Source organism: Argiope bruennichi, chromosome 6, assembly GCF_947563725.1.
Source record: "Argiope bruennichi chromosome 6, qqArgBrue1.1, whole genome shotgun sequence".
NCBI lineage: Eukaryota > Metazoa > Arthropoda > Arachnida > Araneae > Araneidae > Argiope > Argiope bruennichi.
In genome coordinates, this window is record NC_079156.1 from 36,548,087 (window position 1) to 36,567,031 (window position 18,945).

The window sequence follows — 18,945 nt, forward strand, 5'->3', positions numbered from 1 at the left end:
GTAATTAATTTGATCTAGTAATTAACTTTTTAATTTTTGTTCAATCGCTCTTCACAACTTATAACCCTGCACTGAAATCTAAACAAAAAGTTATTAGAAAACATCGAGTTTTAAATTTCTTTCATTTCTTTAATTTTCTTTCTTTTTTTTCAAAAATCGGATTTATACAAAAAAGAATTATGCGCCATTTAAAAACTATTTCTTTAAAGCTAAGTCCTTTTTCCATTAAATTTGTTACTAAAACATTTACAATTCTTTTAAATAAATTTTTGAATTATTAAATAATTATAATAGTGGTAAAACGCTGTCATTCTTATAAATAGCATATTTCTAGTTTTGCTAGAATACATATATATTTCTAGATTTAATGGAAGCATAATGTATTTTTATTTTTCTAGAATACTTATATATTTCCAATTTTGCATAAAATATATTATTAGTTTTACTTACGGCATACAGAAAAGATATTGTCTGTTAATAAAAAATGAAAATTAATAAAATTAATAACTTTAACATTATAAATTGACTAGCCCAATTTTATATATATTTATAAATTCTACAATTTTCTTTCATCTTTAGCCTAGAGCTTTTAAAAGAAAATGTCAAACTTTCAGTGGGAAGTGAAGTTCGTGGAAATAAAATAATAAATAAACAAAAACATTACGAATAGAAAACAACCTATTCAGTAGCATCAGTACAAGTGGATTTTTAGATATTAAGATATTAGCTTTTTGAGTAATATTAATCGGAAGTTTAAGATCCCATCTAAATTTTTTACAGGATATTTGGATTTCAAAAAATAAAATTGTTTTTTTTAATAGTTAAAATCAAGTACTTTTAAAAATTACGAAAATTTTTAGAAATCTCAGCACATGGGAAAAATAAATCGTGTGTCAGATTGGCATTAAATAAACACTAGAAGGATGTTGAAAAAAGTATTATAATACGGATATATTAAAAGAAGTTAAAAATCCTACATTATATCAAAAACGAAAAATTAAATCATCAGCAAAGCATTAATATATATTTATAAATCAGAAAGGGAATTAGAATATATAAAAAGAGTATTTAAAATGATGCAGAAAAAAATAATGTATATATGTTTCTTATTCTTATATATGTTTTTATAATATATAAAAATTTCGTTTCTAAAATATATGATTTTTAAATTTGTCAGCAACATATTAAGCACTGGGAAACTATTCAATAGTCCAAAATATTGGAAAATAACAAATTTTATTCTCAAATTATTCTTTTAGCATTTAAAGGTGACTTATTTTTACAATCTTGAAAAATGTTTTACAAGATTTTTAAATCAGTTTAATAATACAGTTTAAAAAAATTAAAATAAAGAATTTAAAAAAAGAAAAGAAGTAAAAAAAAATGAAGTTATTAAATACAAGCAAGCATTTGCATATATGGATTACGTTTAGGAATATTTCTATAAAGTTTAAAACGTCTTTTCAACATTAGTAAAAATGATATTTATTACAAATGTTGTCACTTTTATTACCCAATCTACCATTAAATGTTATAGCTATAAATATTTAACTTTTAGTTACCTTTGAAAACAACTTGATTACATTATTTTAAATAATTTTGAGAATTTTTCCTAAAAACAATTGAAATATTCTTTCTTTGTGGCTAAATAACAGTTCCTCAGGTTACAAAGCAAGTAGATGAATGTATTTGATAAAGCCAAGAACACTAAGCAATTCCTATTATAACAACACCCAATGAAAAATGATACGTAGGATGAAACATTATCCATTGTTTGAAAAAGAATTATGGTATGCTGTAAGAGCTTTTCTTTTGATCATCAGGAATTTTATTCGTTTATTAATCATGATTTAATTCGAGAAACTAAGTTCTAGTTGCAGACTAGACGAGGAGACAGAAATATGAAAAATATGCCCTTACAACTCTGCCTTTTCTTAGTTTGAAAATTAATTTCCAAGTAAAATGACAGATTAAATTAAATAAAATAAACCAAATTATTTGTAAGGCAATCCCCACTTTCATTTGATTAACAACCAGACTTTAATAAAAGAAAAATTTGATAATGATATTCGTCTCTGCGCATTACTAATGAATGCGGATCTGGAGAGTTTTATACGTTTAATCATTTGTAAACTACTTCATTCACTCGTTTGTGGTCATACGTGCTCAAGACACATTATTTATCAATCATTTAGGGTTGTCATAGGAACAAGGTAAGTAATAGATTTATTAACTCATTGTACTTTAAGAAACTTTAACATAAATGGTTTATTACTGAGCATTTATTTTCGTAAATGTACACAATTTCCGCAAATGATAAGAAACAACTCGGACATTGTTCCATATTATGTGGAATGATGATGATATTTCCGTTAGTAGTGGTGGTGTGAATCCTATATTTTGGGGTTACTGCTGTTACAATTTTTTTTAATTATGATTTTCCATTTTCTTTAAAGGCTCTTTAATTTTTGACCGTATTTGACCGTTTCACTGTTTAGTTTATTCTGTTTTGTAATTAGATGACCCATTCTGTTTTAGGATTATGTTGTCTTTTTGATTCAATTAAGAATCTATATAATGCATAAGATTTTTTTTTATAAATATTATTTTCATAAAGAATATAACATTTTTGAATGGCTTGATTTTGATTTATATGTTAGAAGTACGGTATCTTGATGTCGCGCAATGATATTAAAGAAGAATCTTAAAAGCTGTATTATGTGCATGTCCCTCTTCCTCCTTTTCTTTTTAAATATATTCACAGAATCTTCATTCATTTCAACATATTATGGTAATAACATTTATATATCATTCCAGAATTAATTTCCATTCTGGTTGTAACCATGAATGGTGAGTATAGTTGTAATTGTAAGAATATGATACAACCGTAATTTTTACTGCTTACTTATAGTATTGATAAAAATTTACCATATATTTATGCGTATTAAAATGTTTAGAAATTCAAATAAAAAAGAACCATGTACTTTGAATGAGTAATATTAAAAAATGCATATAATCATGTTAATTGCTTGCTTTAGATTCTGATAATTTACAAGAAACATTTGCGTCTCGAGCTATGAAATATAAAAAAGATTCTGGAATAAAGGTTAATTGAATATTCTGTTTGAATACACTGTTCCTAATCTATTTTCTTCTATTTGGAGACTTTATTTTTCTTATTAATTCACCTTTCCAATATATTTTTATTAAAAATCTTATTTCTCTTTTTAATTCCGTAATCGCAATCTATTTCTTTTTTTCTAGGAATGAAAATATTTTTTACTGTAATAGTTATTACTTATAAATTGTAAACTCTTTCTATTTTGAGATTTAATTTAAAATTTCTTACAATACTGCATAAAAAAAAAAAAAAAAAAAAAAAAATTAATATTCTTTTATTTTTCCTTTTCCGGCATCCAACATATATTTTATTATGATTTTTTTAATATTTAATGCATTTAAGAATTAAGGTCTTTTTTATGCGATAAGTGTATTTTACATTACAAAGAATAAATTCATTAAACAGTATATTAACTAAAAGATAATATGAATAGTGACTACCGAAATTCACGATTTCATCTTAAAAACAAGCTTCAAAACTCTTGTTGAAACAAGAAGTTAAGAAAAAAATTTAATTAAAATTTCTACCTTACCAATTTGCGTTCCACTGCAGAGGTAATGGGCGCTTAGCCAGTCATTTGTTAACGTCGAATACTGAGTTTTTCATTTAAACGTTAACTTTAGTAACAGATGAAATTGCTACTTTCAAATAAATGAAAAAAGGTTAAAGATTACTTTACTTCCCATCCACCATCTGCATTCTTGATGGAAAAAAGTTTTTAAAAAATGAAGCTCCTTTTCTTTACGAAAAATCAATGAGTTGAAGAAATTTTAAATAGAACATGTTCATGATTTGATTCTTAAAGCTTATTAATATTATACAGACTGCGGTCATCTTGAATGCATTTTATTACAATAATAAATAAAATTAATTTAACAAGTAATAATTTTGCTATAAAGAAATATTTTTTATTATTTAAAATCTTTGATACTACATTTTTACTTTTTTTTATATATCTTTAAAAAAAAAATTTTAATTTGCATTTTTAGTCAAACTTAAATCTAATTCCTAAATAATTTGTTCTTAAAGTCATAATATTATAGTAATTTTGTAATACTTAATACTAAAACGAGTTCAACTATTGAATACATCTCAGAAAGTTATCTAGGATTGTAAAATAAGAATTGAAATGGAGAAATACAGCATTGAAGTATTTTGCTGAAAATCTGATTCAGAGTCGAAAAAATTATATCAATCAGTTGACGTGATATTTTTTTGGCATGGCAAATGTAACTATACTAGCAATCCAATAAGTATCAGTAACAGCCTTACTAAGTGAAGTCCTTTTTTTCCCCAAAAAGTTTCAGATTTAATTAATAAAGTGCAGTTAAGGTGTCTTATGTGATTTTTAATGGATTTTATTCATTGGTTCAAGGTCGTTTTTGTAATTCACCTTTTCTTATACTTTCCGAGGAGCCGAAAATTTAAAGTCGGTTAAGTACATTTATTGAATGTTTATTCTTTTAAAAAATACTCGTCATTGTAATTTTAAACATAGGAAAAATTATACTGCATTAATTATAATGCAGTTTCGCAAAGCGATACCAATTTCTTTAATAGTTGGTAATTAAACTAATATTTTTATATTCATAATGATTGTTCCAAAATGATCTTTCAGGTTTTTTTTTCTTTTAAAGAACCGTGTGATAATATTTTATGCTATATTTTCTGCAAATAAGAAAAATTTTAATAATATTCCTATTGAATTAAGCGCATAAATTGCTCTATGTTCTTGTAAACTATAAAGTGTCTTTTTCTACTGACAAATATTCATATCCTTCTGATTTTCTTTTCATAAATGGCCAATTAAAACTAAGATTCTTGAAAGACTGATAAAAATTCTAAGAAATATTTTAAACTTCATCATTTAATTGATTCATATTCTGCAATGCAATTTACCTCTGAAATTCTTGACTCTTTCATGCTACACACGTTGCATAGATTTTATTCAAAGTCAGATTGACTCAATAACTTTCTTCAAAAATTACCAAGCCATTAGCATAAATGTTTTTGACTTAATATAATAAAAATAATATCTTATATTTTTACATATGTATTAATATAAATTCATTATGATTTTTAACAAAGATACAATAAAAGAATTTTCTACTTTTCCTCACTACTTTGTTGTTGTTTTATATTTTTTCTTAACATTTTAAAACAATTTGTGATCAACTTTAATTTGATACTTTTAAAAATGCCCTTATGACCATTTCTGTTTGTTACCATTTTAGAATAACCGACTACACTTGACGGCATTATTGAGTGTTTAACAACCAATCTTTGGATTATATATGTAATATATAAGTTTACAGTTTCTTTTCAGAATGTGTATCTTTCGAAGACACTGAATAACTTGTCTATTTTATTTTCTAGTGAGCGAGGTGGGAGGGACAAAGCGCTTCCCGACATCCCATTCCACGGGAAGCGCCCTGTCCGAGCTGCCCTTGAAGATGGCTGAGGATTCGCATGAGGACAGCCCCGTAGAAGGAATAGCGCTCAAGCGTAGAGTGGGGCTAGTCAGTGGAGTAGCTCTTATAGTCGGAACCATGATTGGTGAGTAGGCCACTCCTTAAGCGTGCCTTGGTGATAACACACATTCATGAATTATAATACGAAGAAATTATTCCAAATCACATGTAGTATTTCATTTACTTGTAATTAAGCGTAAGAAGATCTATAGACTACTATACTTTTTCTCTAGTACATGAGATGTGCATTAAAGGTAATCATGATGCTCATGGTAACATCATACGTAAGAGCATACAAGTACAACTAACAGTAAGCATGTATAAGATAAAATATCTCTAAGATAAATATTCATAATCAATACATCCATAAGCATGTAAGTAGAAATGTGTATAGCATTGCTAGCCAATATGGGATATATATTCAGTATTGCCAGAATTACTCAGTTCTTAAAAACTGTACAAAATAAATTCAAATAATTCGAGAATTTGTCGATTGAAAAGATTTATGTACTTAGTACTTAGAAAAGTAAGTACTTAGTACTTAGATTATGTACTTAGAAAATGTTCATTTACACAACACGTCTTTGAACTTTAAAGATGTCTTTGAAGTATCCAAAGTGTCATTCTTATTTATATTAATAGCTAGCTTCTCAATTAACGCTTAAGATATCTTTTATGATATTTCCTTCCCTGGCTCGAAGGTGTGAAAAATATTGAGTTATGAGGCGACGAGGAAAAGAAAAAAAGAAGAAGCATTCAACTTTTTGGAGGTGTGTGTGTGGGGGGGGAGGGACATTGTGTCTTGAAGAACTTGTCGTATGCCGGTATTTTGACCAAACTGGCATCGAACCAAAGTCTCTGTCTCGGAGTGCGCAAGCACCCGTCGAAAAAAGGCGGCAATGCGCAGCAGAGCTTTTCTAGCTTCAGAATAAAGCTGTACTATGAACAATCAAATAAATAAAAAATGTTTGACCTACTAAATCTACTGCACTATATCCTTTGTAGAAAACATCCGCAGCATATCAGCATTTACAATCGATTATCAAAAATATAATATGATCTTTATCTTATTACTTCGTGATGACAAACATTTGTGAGGAGACGAAAATAATAGAACAATTCGAGATTTTAAAGGAGTATAATAATTTATGAGACAAAGTCTTCTCCACAATTCTTAAAATATCGAAGAACTTTCAAGATTACTGTAAAAGTTCATTTGCATTCAATTTCCTTCGATATGCAAATTGTCCAAAGTTGCAAAAAAATGTTGCAAAATGTCTGCAATCTATATTTTTCTTTACCTTCTTTCATTAAATAAAATTTTTTGACCTCGTTACTTTTAATTACTTATATGAATTCAAATTTACTTGCTATAAGAAAATATTAATTTATCATCTTTCCTACGATTATCAACCTCATCTAATATATATATATATATATATATATATATATATATATATATATATATATATATATATATATATATATAAACTATGAATGTTTGGAATGTTTATTAGAAACTTGAAATGCTTAAATTTCATTTGTTTTTTCCTTACAATTAAGCATTTCATCCTAAGGATCGAATTATACACTATCAAATGTTTTTATTAACATTCCTAAATAATAACGCGGTATAGTTCGTAATCTCGTATAATAATCTCAGAGTGAGGTCATGTTTGCTTTTGGGCGCATTCCTTTGTTTAATCTATGAATGACCTTGTTAATCAACCAAGCAAGAGTCTAAGTGACCGCTAGGCCTTTCATTTGAAATTGTTGCCTATTAAGCAACAAGAAAGCATGTTGAGCGGAACATCCACTTCAATATGTTATGTATCCATGAAAATAATCGATTCCATAATACAGAATTGCATTAAATTTATTATAAAAATAAATAGGTTATCTTAAAATGATTATTTAATACGTGAAGTGGCATATAGTATTTATAAGATATTTGCAAATTCTTTTGCTTTTATTTATAATTTTTGAACAAAAGGAAGAATATATTTTTATTAAAATCGAAGAATTCGAAGACCGCAAGAACGAATGGCCCAGAACAATGCTTTCATCATTCTTAATGATTAATATAACGCTATAATGATTAACAACTACTGTAAATAGCATTGATACTAATAAATTTTTGCCTACGATTTAGAAATACAAATTTAGTTGAAAGGGTAATTTCGAGGAGCGGGGACATTTGATTTAAGTCACTTCAAAACTGAATAATTCCTCTTTCAAGACTTGATGGTACTTGATAACTTTATGCAATGGACACTATTAAAAAATTGAATATCGTCGTTTTTTTATAACAATTTTTATATGATTGTTTACTTCTCGTACCAGAAGAAGCAAATAAACGAAACAAAACTACAAAACGAATTAAAAAATATATCAAGCTGCCGTGATGCAGTGAATCAGCGGTAGGGAGTTTATAAAATCATAACTATGCTGGCATAAGCGCTTATATTTTATTGTATAAATAGCTGACATTTTCTAAAAACCTGAAAATTTTTACTGGCGCATGTACTTCATTAAATTATAACTGCTTTTTACAAATATGTATTATAAACAGAAAGAGCTGATATAACACCATTTGGTAGTAAAAATAGTACTAAAGTGAAGTGTAACTTCTAAACGTCAATCATATAACTAAGATTAAAAAATGTATGAATATTCAATTATGTATTTTGGAAATATGTATTACTAATTAACAAAATAATGATGCACAAAAACAACAAAAAATTATTAATTGAACACTTCGCAAAATAACAATAAATCAGATTTCCAATCATTTATAGGGCAAATAAAAGAATTAGCGACGAGCAGAGAAACTAATTTTGGAGTTCTAATTCATATACAAAAAAGTTAATTCTCTGAAACGAAATTGGCAGGATATTTATATCTTAACAGGATAAAATAGGTTTTATGTCTTAAAATTAAAGGATAAATGGATTTTTAAAAATTATTTGTTTATTTTCCTAGGTTCCGGAATTTTTGTGTCTCCCAAAGGTGTCTTATTACGCTCAGGATCCGTCGGTCTTAGCCTTATCGTATGGGCCGGATGTGGAATCTTATCTTTACTGGGTAAGTGCTGTAGTTCTTTTAGATATGGAATCCCTCTGCACTTTACTCTTATACCAGTTGACTCAGATTTCACCAAAATATAAGAAGGATGGAAGATGTCGGAGAAGATATTTATTTTTTAATAAGCAATAAATTGAAGCGTAACGGAATTTTCGAATCAAAACAAAATAATATAATTTCAAAAAGAAAAGGAATATCAGCATCGTTAAAGAATAGCCAAGGTAACTAAGGATTCGGGAAACAATGGCTATTACGAATTTGGCTCCTAACATGCAACTCAGGGAAAGCATTTATCTAACTCATTGCATATCACCCTCCTCCAAGTAAAATCAACCAAAAATTAATAGATGCGAATTTCTGAAATCGTTTTTTATTCATTTTTTTAATCGTTTGAAATAAATTAGCTCAAATATTTATTCTAGCATTTTGACAAATATTTACTACCTTTGAAAATAAGTATATACTTTTCAAAATCTCAACATTAATGAAGAATGAGTGTAAAACTAAAACTGATAATTTTCTATGAAAATATTCATAGAAAAACATATAGTGGCAACTATTAGTAAATGTATTTATTAACGCATATGGTGAATATATAGTCAAACATGTTTTAGTGCGATTCATTTTTATGCGCCATATGAATCCCAACGGTATTGGCACTATAAAACCGTTGTAATATTTTCAATCAGTGTACATAGGTACATTAATACAATGTGTATGGTATACAATGTATAAACATACCACGTCTACTAACTCTAAAATAAAGTAAATAATGTATTCCAAAAATAAATCAACTTTAATATCTTCGATGAAAATGATTTAAACCAGTTCATCAGAACGTAAGCGTTTTGGATTACGACGAGTGGTATTAAATTATATGTATTTTTGAAAATTTCTGCATGTTTAAAATGAGAAATCAAATTTTTAAAAATGTTTCCATGCGTCATTTAATTATTTATTTTACTTGAAAACATTTTCTTATTATTTCATAAATCTTCGACAGATTTTTTAAGTGAAACTTTCTTTCATGTGTCCCCCTGCACCGTAGACATTTTTTTTTCTTTAATATGCTGTAAAAAATTATTTGTTATAACTACTTACGAAGATTCGACGTATTTTTTATTATGTTATTTCTTTTATGTTGTCCCTATCTACGGCATAAAAACAAGTATGACTGTATTCGTAAAACATATGGTAACATATATAAAATATAGCTCTTAGCATATTTAGTAGCAACTAAAAAATAAATAAATAAATTGTTTTGCTTTTCTACGTATCAGAAAGAAGCAAACAGATGGTCGAAAGCCACAACATAAATTTTTCAGCTGTTCTATTTCTGCAATAGACATAACAAAGCAATGGATTCATATTTTGTGGATGTTTGCCTTTGTTATATTCAAAAAACCAATATGTTCAAAATTGTTTTAAAGTGAACGTTCAGTACTTTCAAGACAAAGAGTATTTTATTAAAATTATTCTCTATCGAGTATTGCTCATAAAAAATTTGAGCAATCACACAGAAAGATATGCTTCAATAAGATTCTTTATAGCTAATAATTAATCGAATTTATTAAAATGCATAACAAATTAGAGCAAAAATAAATTTTGAAATTATATATCATAACAAAGTATCATTATATATCATAACAAAGTATCATTATATATCATAACAAAGTATCATTATATATCATAAGAGTCCGGCCTGAAGAATAATAAACCTTCAATAATTCAGTTCATAATGTTTGTATTCTTCATCCAAAGAGCTAAATTTGAAACATTAAATAATTTCGAATACCTCGACTTATAGATTATTTAAAAATATTTAACTGTAAATATCTAAAAAGCTAACTTATAAATGTTAAATTCTTTCGAATATATCGATTTTAAGAGTATTTGAAAATATTTAAAACGCAGATTTATCTAAATTTATTGTCATCAGAGAGATTAAAAATATCTTCAATATTTGGAGAATTCATGTTTTAAAACTTTTTCAATTTTTTCCAATTTAAAATTTAGTAATTTTATACTTTTAAATATTAATGAAACAGAAGACTATTTCTTTTTCGAAATATTTTCATCGTTAACTATTTTTTCATACAAATATTTTGAGTAAATCATATTCTTAGTAAAAATAATATTTTGAAATAGTCAAAGAAATAAAAAAAATTATTTTTATTAAATCGATAATTCTATTAATTAATATTACTGATTTTAAAATGTTTGCAACGTTTCCTGATTACTAAGATTGATTTAAATGCAATTGCATTATTTAAACTTATAAATAATTTTAAAAAAAGCTGAAAATTATTCAATCAGTATAAAAAAAATATATTCAATTTAAGCAAGCAATTGTTATAATATTATACTTTAAAAACAATTCATATAAATATTTCGATAGTTCATATTTACTCTAAATACTGAGCAATTAATTACAGATAAACCTCTTGTCAATGTTCTTTTTCAAATTAGTAACTGAATTTGGATAATCATGTTCAACATTTTTAATGCAGTTGAAATAATCTTTCAAAACTAAATTTAATGGGAAATTTTCAAATATGTACTTACCTTTTTATTTTTCTTTTAGTATCTAATTTTTCAAATCAATATGATAAAAAACTGTAGATAATTAATATGGCTAATACTGTTAAAATGAGAACTGTATAATAATTTAAAAAGAAGAAAATTAGAAAAATCGTTTTCAAAAAAAAAAAAAAAAAAGAATAATTTTTGTGATGATTAACAAATCAAATTTATGATGCTATCATAAATTGCACTAGAAAAAATAATTTAATTTAATATATTATATAATAATTTATAATATAATAATAATAATTTAATATATTATATTAATTATATATTTAATGAAATACATAAAAATATTATTTTTCATTTTAATTGCGTAATTAAAGTACTGTACGATGATTAATTAAACTGTAAGTAATTGTTAATAGAATTTTTTTTAAATGTTAATTTTCTGCCTATTAATTTACACTTAAAACTTTTTAGCAAACGATAATTCTCAATTATGAAACTTTGTTGATAATTTAAATAGAAATTATTTGTAAATGATTATTAATAAAAACTGAATAAAATGGTTATTTGCAAACTCAAATGACAAGAAATATAGATAAATTGCATCTGTATCAGCTATAACACTGAATAATTTTTATTTAATAGATTTGAATTGCTATTTGACATAAGACGTTCTGTATGATTAAGTATTATTTTTCTAAGATATTTTTTTAAATCATGTGATTTTATTTCAATTCTACATCAACAAAAACAGACTTTTATTATTTACTAGCACAAAATTCGTCCTCAAAACTACATACTTTACGACTAAGAATAAAAAATAATATTCGAAAGGCCACGAATTATATTTAAAAAAATGTACCATTAATAGTATCTTGGGAAAAAAACCAGTAAGATATTTAATCCCCTCTAATCTAAAAAAAAAAAAAAAAAAAAAAAAAAAAATCGTACAATATGTACTGTATCTTGTTCATAACAGTATTTTCAAAGAATGCTGTTATTGTCACAGAAATTGATTTTAATTAATTCTTATTGGCTGATATTTAGCAAAAAATTATTCCAAATAATCATAACATTGTACAGCTTCCGAAGATTTCTCCCCTTTTAAAAGTCGCTAAGACTTTTTAGTAATAACTGAAGCAGCTCATGTCGATAGAAGTAATTCTCCTTATTGATAGATTGAATCTTCTTTTATGGGAAAACTGATTTTTTTTCCAGGTGCCCTATGCTACGCTGAGCTTGGTACTATGATCACCAAGTCAGGTGCCGAGTACAGCTACATGATGGACGCATTCGGTCCGCTGCCGGCCTTCCTCTTTTCATGGGTGTCTGTGCTGGTGCTAAAACCCTCAATGATGGCCATCATTTGTCTGTCTTTGGGGGAATATGTCATTGAGCCCTTATACATAGGTTGCAAGCCAAATATAGTTTCCATCAAGCTGGTCGCAACTCTTTCCATAGGTTAGTATCAACTAAGAGTACTAGAATAAAAGCATTTTATTTTAATTTAGAATTTAATTCGTGTACGTTAATAGAAATAATTCTTTTAATAAAATAAGCACGTGATCATTATAGAATCGAAGAAAGTAATCTCCATTGACCTTCATGGGAATAGTATTTATTATAGTATTAGTTTAAAAGTTTGGCAAGTTTTTCAAACAGAAATTTCTAACATTTTTCCTTAATAAAATTAACATGAATTTTATCTAAAGAAAATAAAAGATAAGAAGATATATATAACAATAAGTATTTTAATGTTATCCATTAGAAACAAATTATTAAAAGATTTTCCTTTGTTGTTTTGTGTTTTGGACAACGAAGTGAATACAGTTATGCAATCAATAATTAATTCTAATACTGAATTTTAATACTGTAATATAGTTACTTTCACGAAACGCTAAAGAAAAAAATATTGAATATTCTATTTTCTCAATATTTAGTATTGTTTTATAATAGAATATTGTGCAACTTGTTGTATTTGGTTGAAATTTGTAGAATAAATTGCAAATGTACAGTGCAAAAAGATGTAACCAAAATATAAACAATTATTGAAGCTTCGCACTTGTATAACTGCATTCATCTCTTAAATTTCAGTAAAAGTGTACAAGGTATGATTATAAAATAATATAAAATTGTTGTCAATCGTGGGAATTATTTGGTAACTTGTAATTGTTGCAGGAATCATCACCTACATTAATTGTATGAGCGTGAAAATGGCCACTCGCATCCAGAACTTCTTCACTGCTGCCAAACTGCTCGCCATCGCTATCATCATTGTTGGAGGTTCCTTTAAACTCATGCAAGGTGAGAAACATCATAATGTAACTCAAACAAAAGTTTATTTCATTGCTAATGAAGCAGTGATAGATTTTCTGAAATCAGTTTTTTAAATTTAATTGCAACTTATTATTTTAGTTTGCTAAAATTATAAAAAAAAAATTAAAATTCTATATCTTAATGAAAGCAATATATAGTCGTGGAAAGAAAAGGCTAGAAAAGATGATATCTTTTATATAAGTAGATATTTAATTGTTTATTACTGATAGTTTATTTTGTATTTGTTTTTTTAGTAAATAGCAAGGTCTATTTCTGAATTGTTAGCTGTCGAAGTACTAAAAAAAGAAGACTAAGTCGTCTTATTTAGCTAATATAATTTAAAATTCCTTGTTAGTTGTTTATTTGGTATTATTTTCTTAAAGCAATAATAATTAACTAATTCTTTGTTAATTGATTCTTAATCGAAAAATCTCGCCTGATCTGTTGTTGGTTTTTAGAATGTCCCAAATGCTAATTTGAAACCTACAAAGATATCTGTTAACAATGCAGTAAAAATTATTATAATAAATCACTTTTCTGATAAAGAGTTTTGCTTTCAGGTCACACTGAGCATTTGGCAACAGGATTCCAAGGCAGTCACGCCAGTTTTTCGGACATCGCCACGGCATTCTATAGCGGTTTGTGGGCCTACGACGGATGGTTAGTGATACGACGTCAGTACAAGACCAATGCCTTATATCCATTCTCAACTCTAAGGACTCTCGATCGCAGACGCAAGCAGAGATTTTTGTTCTTGAGTCGAGCTATATCATTCAGAAATTCCTGAATGTACTGATTCAGAAAATACAGAATGATTAATTATTAAGAGAATGGGGTCAATTCATATGGGCCAAATCCAGAGGGTTAATTACATTGTGAAATACATAAACAACTTGCAGAAGAAAAAAGAAAGTGACATCATGTCCCAGCTTAAGATATACAATAAGTCGTATGCAATTACATTTGTCAAATGATTTTGATATCAAATGAATTGACTTCATAACGAAATGACATTAAAAATTCTAATTTAAAATAATTATGTAATAATAATTAAATTTTAAATATATAATATCATGCTCGACTATCCTACTTGCGTCTTTGTACCGAAGTCAACGAAAGATGAATCATATATATTCATCAAGTCTTCAAATGATATTAAAAATTTTACTATTTAAATGTATATTTTAATTTCAAAGAAAAATATTTAAAGAAACAAAAGATTAACTATCCATAAAATAGATTTAAAAAATTGAACAGGAGAATATATCTCCTATTGAAATTTCATACTGTATTTTCATATATTTTATTTTATTCATATACTATTACTGTGTGGTAATTTTCCTCCTAATGTGTGATTAAATAAACAAAATATTAATTAATATTTTTAAGTGATAAAGTCTTTATTTTTTTATTATTTATATGTAATATCTTCAATATTTTATGTAACAAACTGAAGAACCCAGTACCACTAGCAACGAAGAAAACAATATAATAAATGATAATTTAACAGGAAAAGAGCGAACAACAATCCTCACAGCTTTTATAATTATTCAATAACATCTAGAATTCTTTGCATTATAGATAAACTTTATATGATTCATCTTTTGTAAAATGAGTTTATTGATTTTTCTTATGTTGTGTGTGTGAGTGAAATTATGGTTCTAGTTCCAAAATTATCATACATTTTCCCGTTGCTAGTTGCCCACATTGTTTGATTTTTGGTCACTTCTATCAAAATTATCGAAATTTATATGTTAGTAATTGGTTATATCATATCAAAAATTATGGAAAAAATAGAAGTAAAAATATAAATTAATTGACCCATGAAAGAATACTTCAGAAGGTAGGCTCAAAGCAATTTATTTTATCTTTTAAAGCAATTTATTTTTTTAAATAAATGCAATCGAATTTTTATGATTTTCAATTTTTATATGTTAAAAAATATGATAAGTGTCAAATCAAAATAACGCCATTTTTTACTTTAATGAAAAATCTATTAATACTTGAGGATCATTTAATAGTTTTAAAAACACAGCCTCCTATTTTTAAAATCTGAGCGAATATTTAGGCAGCAGATTAGAATGCTTTGCTTAAAATGTCCAAAAACAGTCAATATCCTATTATTTAATTAGAACGCCGATTTTTCGATCCATTTTTTTTTAAAAATAAGAATTGTTTTCTCTAAGTAAGTCGTATGTTATCATTTTTGATATCATCCTAGATGACGGAACTTTGATGAATTTTTGGAAATTGGCAAGATTTTAGCGGGAAAAGTACATTAATCAAATCTTTCCGATATTTAAGGAAATCTGGTATACAAGAAAGAAAGATTACATTTTTAATATATTCCTATTGGTTTAGCTGATTTTATGATCATAGAGTGAATGATATTTCGCTTTTATGTATGTTGTCACTAAGAAAATATAATTTTCGAAAATAATTCGGTTTATTTTAAATGGTGAAATGAAACAACAGCATCCATGCTCCCACTTCCGAAATAAATATTATAATAAAATATATTTAAAAGAAATAAGGTACGCGCAGCTTCTGGAATTTTTTATCTGATCATTTTTATATAAGGTTGCCATTAAATCTTTCTCCGCCTCATTTTTTATTTAATTAGCTTTATTCAAGTTCTTAAATTTTAGTCCAGCAAAAAATTTCAATTAGTTAAACAATTTCAAAGTATGAAAATGAATTAAAGTTAGAAATTTGATTTCATTTCTTTTTCAAAACTGGTAGCATAAATTATTGATGCTAAAAATAGTCAAAATTAGGGATTAAAATCACTTTTTAGTTCTTAACTTCTAAACAAATGCAGCTATCGAAACATTTTCAGTATAAAATTCGTTTTAATGAGACATAATTCGCTTAATTTAAGTTTGTTTTTCTATCATCAGTTTTAAGGAAATTATAGGAAAATAAAAATTTCAACCGGTTATCATTTTTACCTCCTTAGAGCCAAATGGCCCATTTAAGTATTCATTCAAAATTTTTATATTTCTTACAGCATATCCCAAATAGGTTAAAATTTACCCAAATTACTTTAGATATCTTTTGAACGAAAGTTGGGTTTGTGTCCTAATGGCCATGATCGGTGAAGATCTGTAGAAATTTTTCCAAAGTCGTGTCATGAGAGTCATTGCAATAAACAGTTTTATTATAAGAAATCTACCTAAAAGAGCCAAAGAAGTTAGAAAGACAAACGATTTGAAAGAAATAGCCAAAGAAATGTAAAAAATCGATGTAGCAACCGAATTCCATGTAATGGTGATTCAATTACAATTTTATTTTCGAAATGCAAGCTCGGTAATCGTTATCGTTTGCCTAAAAACCAACGAATCAGCTCTTATTCTGTAAGAATTGCGCAGTATAATCTTCAATAAACAATCGTTTGTTGCAGAATTTATATTTAATATGCTACATTGAGACAATTAGAAATCATTTGAAAAAAATTCTTCGTTATTTGAGAAATTATCACAGTTTATCTTTAAAACGCGATATTTATTTGACTCTTATTAATTTAACGTGATGAATTATTAATGCCTAATGTAGTAAAGTGTTAACTCATAAAAATAAAAAAAGAAAGAAAAAAAAGTTTTACGAATTTGGCGAATTACAAAAAATGCGATAAGCCAATGATGTCTTTATTAAGTAGCAATGAAATAAAAGTGCAGTTGGTATTTTATTGACAAATAGAATTTCTTCAATATTAACATGATAATTCTAAATGTTCATCTTTGTTTTTGAAACTATTAATAACTGCAAGAATGCAATTTTAGTTGTGTCCACATATACCAATTCTTTTATACAAATTAACAGACAGCAGATAGTCAACTGACTTTTAATAAATCACTTCGCGAATTGCTTTCGATTTTCTTATATATAAATATATATATACCAACGACATTTTAGTAGCCGTCTGTGAACCATTACGAGTCAATGGATGTCTTAATGAGGTAATCCATTTCACTTTTACCTGATAAGAAATAAATAATTCACTATTACTAAGAAAGATATTCCAAGGATCTTTTTGGAGGTAATAAATAAATAAAAATGCTAGGATACCTAATGGAATGTAATAAATAACCGAACTGCCATTTATGTCTACGGGTGAATTGGAATAAAAAATAGTTGAATTAGATGTCGAACTTTCGGTTATTGGATCTGAAACGAAAAGTGAAAAAAGGAAATTAAAGGGGAAAAAAAGTAAAAAGAGGAACTTCGAGAATCTCTGGGCGGGAGCAGGGACCAGGAATGGATGTTATTTTCATGCTTTATTGTTTTTTATGCAGGAACAACCTCAATTATGTGACGGAAGAGCTCAAGAACCCTTACGTGTAAGTAGACACATTTTTCCTCCTGTTTGATTAAAATATGAAGATTATTTAATTTGTTTAGTATAATTATGATCTCAAGAATCGAATTTCAGGTTTATTTAGTAATTTTTTTCAAAAAATCTCTTATTTTATTATCTTATGCACTTTATTTAAATATTATGCATTTGCAAAATGGCTGAAGTTTTCCTTTTTTTTTTGTACTTTTTTATTAGATGTACGTATTTTGTTTTCTAATAAGATAATTTGACTATCATAAACAAAAGTTTTGAAATGAAACTTAAATTTTTTCATTTCATATGTAAATATTATTATGCAGCGTTTTTGAAAATATTACTTCATTTTGCATATTCTTAAACACAATATAAAATGTGTTGTATTTTTCAATGGGATCAATTCATGGTTACGTTACATAAACGCGTGACATCTGTTTAATTTTGGTATTCATTACTAGTATAATTAGCTTGATTTACTTGTATTACGTAACAACACGGCTATCTTAAGCTGTGTTGTGACGATGACATACGTACATATGTGGTAACATTTACCACGTGATTGTGACGTCATGTGAATTGACTCCATTATATATCTTTGTGAAATTGTCACTTTTCTTGCCTTTCTTTTCGACTGGAAAATTTTCTTATTGTAGATATTCCAATTTCCTCTTTGTTTCTTATTTCATTTTTTTTTATCATTTCAAGCACAATTTTTAAAAGCATGATTTTAAAAATTTCTCATAAAGCTATTTCACATTAATTTCAATCAAATAAAAAAAAGAGAAATAATGGTAAAGTACCTTTATCCTTAAATTCTTTGAAGTTCAATTGCTTTAATAATTTAATCCACAAACATTTGGTTTTTATTCTTATACAAATATTATATAGATTTTTAATTTTTTTAATTGAATAATTCCTTGATAATAAATATCCTTTCATGCATAAATGCAAAAAATATATGAAAAGAATGTAAAAACAGAAATTCATATAAAATAGCATGAACTATATATATATATATATATATATATATATATATATATATATATATATATATATATATATATATATATATACATACAAGTTCTGCT

The 18,945-nt window shown here is 26.3% G+C and overlaps 1 protein-coding gene across 1 annotated transcript in view; it reads left to right on the forward strand.

Moving 5' to 3' along the window:
• Window positions 1-18,945, forward strand: part of LOC129971178 (b(0,+)-type amino acid transporter 1-like) — a 110,595-nt gene that overhangs the window by 73,650 nt on the left and 18,000 nt on the right. The window contains exons 3-8 of the mRNA XM_056084715.1: window positions 5,498-5,677; window positions 8,575-8,676; window positions 12,427-12,669; window positions 13,387-13,512; window positions 14,085-14,184; window positions 17,820-17,864. Of these exons, the coding sequence (XP_055940690.1) occupies window positions 5,498-5,677; window positions 8,575-8,676; window positions 12,427-12,669; window positions 13,387-13,512; window positions 14,085-14,184; window positions 17,820-17,864 (796 nt within the window). The remainder of the gene's footprint in view (window positions 1-5,497; window positions 5,678-8,574; window positions 8,677-12,426; window positions 12,670-13,386; window positions 13,513-14,084; window positions 14,185-17,819; window positions 17,865-18,945) is intronic.